A 5,571-nucleotide genomic window follows, 5' to 3' on the forward strand; every position below is an offset into this window, starting at 1 on the left:
AAAGACAGTATAAATCATTATAATCCGTAATTATGTCCCCACTGGATGCAATGAATGCCTCGTTTATAATGGGTTTTAATGTTTTTGTCTCGTCACTCTGGCCGGACAGGGCATCACAATATGGTAAGGGGCGTAACATTTCTGTCACACGCTTGAGGTATTTGGCCAATCACAACGCACTGGATAGCTAGCCAATCAGAGCACACCTCGCTTTTCAGACCGATGAGCTTTGTAAAAATCGACACGTTTCAGAAAGGCGGGGCACAGAGGAGAAACATTAATGTACAGTATGTGGAAAATAATGTTATAATAGTAGTATAATAATATTTTTTTGAACCTTAAACCGCATAAACACATTTCATTACACCAAATACACAAAATAATGTTCTTTTTAGCAGCATCATATGACCCCTTTAATTTTCAAAATTAACATATTCACTTAAAATATTAATAAATATGATTATTCATTTTTTTAACACATTGGTCATAAATCCTGAGATTAATTACAGTTACAGTATTTTATTCTATTTTATTTAGAGTTTTAGTGATTTAAAAATAAGAAATAATAAAACAAATATGCATGTAGTTTTGTGGAAAAAAAGAAAACCCGTTACTAGCTAAAGGGGTAAACGGTTGTGAATATTTTAAATACATTTTTAAAGATCTATTTATTTAAAAAAAGCAAGTGCAAAATAAAAAAAGTTTTACCGAAGAAATATTTTATTAAATAAATAAAGTATATTTTGAATAAAAATTTTAAATATTTTGTTCAGATACTATTTAAAAATTTTGATTTGACAATATAATACAGTACAAGTTTTTTGTCAAATATGTTAAATTTATATTATATCTTTTGTATTAATATGAATCAAATGAAATCATCTTAATATAAATGTGTACATGAAAATATATAGTCTTTAGATTTTAGGAAGTGGGTCCTTATACACTGTAAAAAATTATTTTGCGAAGTTGTAACAAAGATTGGAATTTTTATATTTTTCTACTTCAAAGTTGCAAGTTCCATTCAATTGCTTGCCATTAATTTGTAACTGTTTGTGAAGTTTGCTAGAAATTTCTGAGTGAAAACTAAATCTACACCAAAAGTTTTTGGGGGATATATTTGGTGGTACTTGGAATCAAAAAGTTTGAAAGATCCTGTTATTTGCTAAACAATACACAATCATCTAAATGTTTCTTTTACCTCTATTAGGTCCAGAAAGCGAGTGGCGCAATTGAAGGCCCAAGATGCCAGAGCAGAGCAACGACTACCGCGTGGTGGTGTTTGGAGCAGGGGGTGTGGGGAAGAGCTCACTGGTGCTCCGCTTTGTGAAAGGCACTTTCCGGGACACCTACATCCCGACGGTGGAGGACACGTACCGGCAGGTGATCAGCTGCGATAAAAGCGTCTGCACCCTGCAGATCACAGACACAACTGGCAGCCACCAGTTTCCTGCCATGCAGCGTCTGTCCATCTCCAAGGGTCACGCATTCATCCTGGTCTACTCCATCACTAGTAAGCAATCCCTGGAAGAATTAAAGCCCATATACCAGCAGATTCTCGCTATTAAAGGCAACATAGAGAACATCCCCATCATGCTCGTGGGAAACAAGAGCGATGAGACTCAACGGGAAGTGAAGACCGAAGATGGAGAGGCCCAGTCCAAGATCTGGAAATGTGCTTTCATGGAGACCTCAGCTAAGACTAACCACAATGTCACTGAGCTTTTCCAGGAGCTTCTCAATTTGGAGAAGAAGAGGAACATGAGTCTGAACATCGATGGCAAGCGTTCTGGGAAGCAAAGCAGGGCTGACAAGCTGAAGGGGAAATGCAGCATCATGTAGAGTGCTTGTTAGAGCCTGAACTGGCACATGGTGAGGTAAAGCGAAGATATATAGTGATAAAATAACAAAGGAAAGGAACTGAGGAGAGAAAAATGAATGAAGATGGTGTTATTTGCCATTTCATGCTTATTTCCGATAACAAGGATTTTACTCTGACATTTCAAATTTAATCCTTCTCCATCAGTCTTTGGCCTTAACAAGCACTGGCCTGTTCATATTGCCTTGTCTGTTTCTATTACAGAGCATCAGACAGCAATCGATTGCTAAACAGCCCTTTTTGAATTTTTATTAAATAGTTGCTCCTGCATAGCTAAAGCAGAGTCAGGTTTTAAATCGGCCATAAGATGTTATCTAAACATAAGACTTTGCATAATGACGACTAAAATGTTGTTTTGTATATTTATTCAAACGTTCCTGTCAGGTTGAGGAAGTAGTGTCAGTATGAGATTATATGGCAATATAGTCAAAACACCCTTTAATACTTTGTTACAGGTTGTGTAAAATCCACTTTTATTTGTTATCCTCATAACATTTTGATGATTACTTTTGCATGTCCTTAGTTATCTTAAATAATGCCAACCAATATTCACAACAATCGTTTTGTTAAACATTAGGAACATACCATAGAAAATGATGATGCTTTTTTAAATGATTACCTGCAGTTACATCAAGGCAGATCAAAAATCTGAAAGCATATAGACTCCTCATATTTCATGCAGATGCACACATGCTTATGTAAAACAGCAAGTACTCATCATCATCATAATCTCTGGTATTCAGCTGCTCAAAATTGAGACACTTCTAATTTGGAGTGAGCCAGAATCTTCATCTTCTTTTTTATGTTTTTCAAGATAAACTGCTCATATTTTCAGTAAGTATAACTGAGACAATAACAAATTTAGCCCTCTTAAAGTCAATCAGGAAATGAATGCATTTGCAGGAGGTGCATTTTGGCAGCAAAACTAAATTGAGGCTTTCCTAACACAGCCAAAGTCTTCTCACCCTAATTATCAGAGACTAATGTGAACATCGATGAATAGATATAATATGGCCAACTGAAGTTATAAGAATTACATCTTTTATGATTAAGAAACCAAACATTTAATGTTCAAACATTTCAAATGTTTTTCTAGAATTACCACTTTTACTTGCATCACAGTATCAGACATTACAGAAATTTTTGGGTTGAAACAAATTCAGTTTTTGTGCTCTTAATGGCCCTTAGGAAAGCCACAAACCTGTTTCAGTTTTGGTAAGAGAATGCAATCACACTGCAAATCAGCCTTTGACAAAAGAAATCTCTTGTTTCAAAGGGCCTTGATTGTATAGCATTATATGTTTATTTAACCAGCTGATTGCCTTTGTACACTGATGTGAGAAAGAGCCCCTTTAATGTTTTCAGGTTGTGCATTACAGATCTGAGTTGATGCAGACAACATTATTTATCCATGTTGTGCTGGTTTGCTTACTTTACTATGTAAAAAGCTAGTTCTTGAACAGGGTACATCAGAAATGAGTAGCAACAGAAAGCTTTACACAACAGAAAACTAATACAAAATAGCAATTTTACTGATAAGACAGAATTCATATGGTTTATTTTATAGATATTATTATAATAATCCAGTATAAGAAGCAACTTATTAAAAATAAGTATATCGAACATTCAAATATGAATGATAACATTTCACCTGAGTAAAACCATACATTTCATTTCGGCGCAGGTAGAAAAATAGGTTTATAAATATGTAATAGAGTATTATATCCCACCCCCGTATACAGTAACTCTAATATATACTAATGATATACTGTGACAAGCATTGCAATACAGCAGAAAACAATAACATCAGTCATATGTAGTTTCCAGTTTACTGTCAGTAAATATTATGACTCAGCCTGTTGCCTGTGATTGATGTGTATGATTAATATTTTAATATTAGTTCCCTGGATGCCCCACCAACACATTCATCCCCCTAAAATGGTGCTATAATTTACCACCTCTCTACTGGTGACAGTAGTTCTGCTCTGCATGGTTTATGTAAAATACCCTCTTTTATCACTCTGCAGTGTTGCTGATTTACGGCTTTGTAATTTTCTAAATTCAGAACAACGCCTCATCCATCTATCGTGAAGTTTAGACTGCATTCGGATCCATTATACCTGAATCTATGTGTCCAACCTCTATAAAACCCACTCAGCTGGCGTATGAGTCACACTGCTGATACCATCAGAGGCACTGCAAGCTGCACGAGAGGAAAACTGCAGAGCGTCTTGCATTTTACATGCATGGGAAGTCTGCACTCTCTGAAGAGTGTCAGCTACCTGTGATCCTTTTGGTTGGCTTGACAACATGGACTTGCCTCCGCAATGCCAATGCCCACCAGTTCTGTGTATTAAAGTATTTTTTGAACCCATATGCATTTTATCATGCACATTTTATTGTAAATATTTGTAAATTGTATGTAAAGAATATGACACTGTAAAGAAATCATCACTGACTCTCGTCGGATGAACCGACAGGTCATCCCAACAGACATGGACACAATTCCTTCAGTCACTGTTCATGTGTTTGGTTGGAATCCCAGGGGACTTTTTTTGTACATCTGGATTACCTTCATGCATTTTTCAGTTGGTATCTTAAATCTGGTTTACACAGTGAGCACTTTAAATGCCTAAGGGTAATGGAATGTGCTATGAAACATATGTAAATGATGACCTCCATTTCATAATTCAAAATACGCATGGTCCCACGTGATGTTTAGCCAGCATGAGGGCAAGCAACAAAACTATGAAGTGACTTTTCAACTCCTTTCCATTTTTTTTTTGTACAATATTTTGCAAGTTTTTTTAATTATAGATATTAGCTACTACTATGTATGATATGTCCTTTAGCAATAGTCTTCCTAAGACATGGTATGCTGTGCTCACGCATCCCAAATGAAGGAAAATACGGCGTACATATACTAACATATATGTATAGATATATATACCTGCAAATATTCTCTAATAAATCTGCAAATTGATTTTCATAATAAAAACAATTAAAGCAAAAACTCAATAAGCATCTGTTTTCCCCTCCTCTCAAAACAGCTGAATGTAGTCCTATGTACTAAACCATGGCAACATCATGAGGAACACTACACTTTCAGCTGACCCAGGTGTGGATGCTCCAATACACAAATGATGGAATTTACAAAGCAGTAAGGCATAAAAGCACATTCAGTAAACTGCCTCACACAGGCAAGGGTTTTATGGGACAAAACAGACTGAATAGTCAATGTAAAGCTAAGGAATCCAAAATGTATAGACTGATTTTCTTTTTTCTCAACTGACAATTTTCATTTTATATGGGTTCCAAATGTCCAGTGCTTACAATGATATATAAGAGAAATACATGAGAAACAAATAATGATTATATGAGAAAAACAATGCATATAATTAATAATAACAGCACACACATACTGTATATATAATGATTAGAAATTATAATTATATATTTCACACACACACACACACACACACACACACACACACACACACACACACACACAGCGTGAATAGAAGACGGACACATTATTTGTTTTATCCAGCTGTATTTACTCAGTGCAACTTATAACATCCAAGTGAAAGATATAACACCAACACGTCAGAAAAAAAAAAAAAAAAATCAAAAACCAGAATCACTTTGTTGGACACAAGTTGGAAAAAGGATCACCCCCTTGTGTCAGTATT

At 35.3% G+C, this 5,571-nt stretch overlaps 1 protein-coding gene across 1 annotated transcript in view; it reads left to right on the top strand.

Annotated features, from left to right (window-relative positions):
* LOC107659419 (GTP-binding protein Di-Ras1-like) overlaps window positions 1-4,827 on the top strand; it is a 19,865-nt gene extending 15,038 nt beyond the window's left edge. Inside the window, exon 2 of the mRNA XM_016448362.1 lies at window positions 1,211-4,827. Within this exon, the coding sequence (XP_016303848.1) occupies window positions 1,246-1,842 (597 nt within the window). The 5' untranslated portion in view covers window positions 1,211-1,245 and the 3' untranslated portion in view covers window positions 1,843-4,827. The remainder of the gene's footprint in view (window positions 1-1,210) is intronic.
* Window positions 4,828-5,571: the final 744 nt, after the last annotated feature.

Source organism: Sinocyclocheilus anshuiensis, unplaced genomic scaffold, assembly GCF_001515605.1.
Source record: "Sinocyclocheilus anshuiensis isolate Anshui unplaced genomic scaffold, SAMN03320099.WGS_v1.1 scaffold940, whole genome shotgun sequence".
NCBI lineage: Eukaryota > Metazoa > Chordata > Actinopteri > Cypriniformes > Cyprinidae > Sinocyclocheilus > Sinocyclocheilus anshuiensis.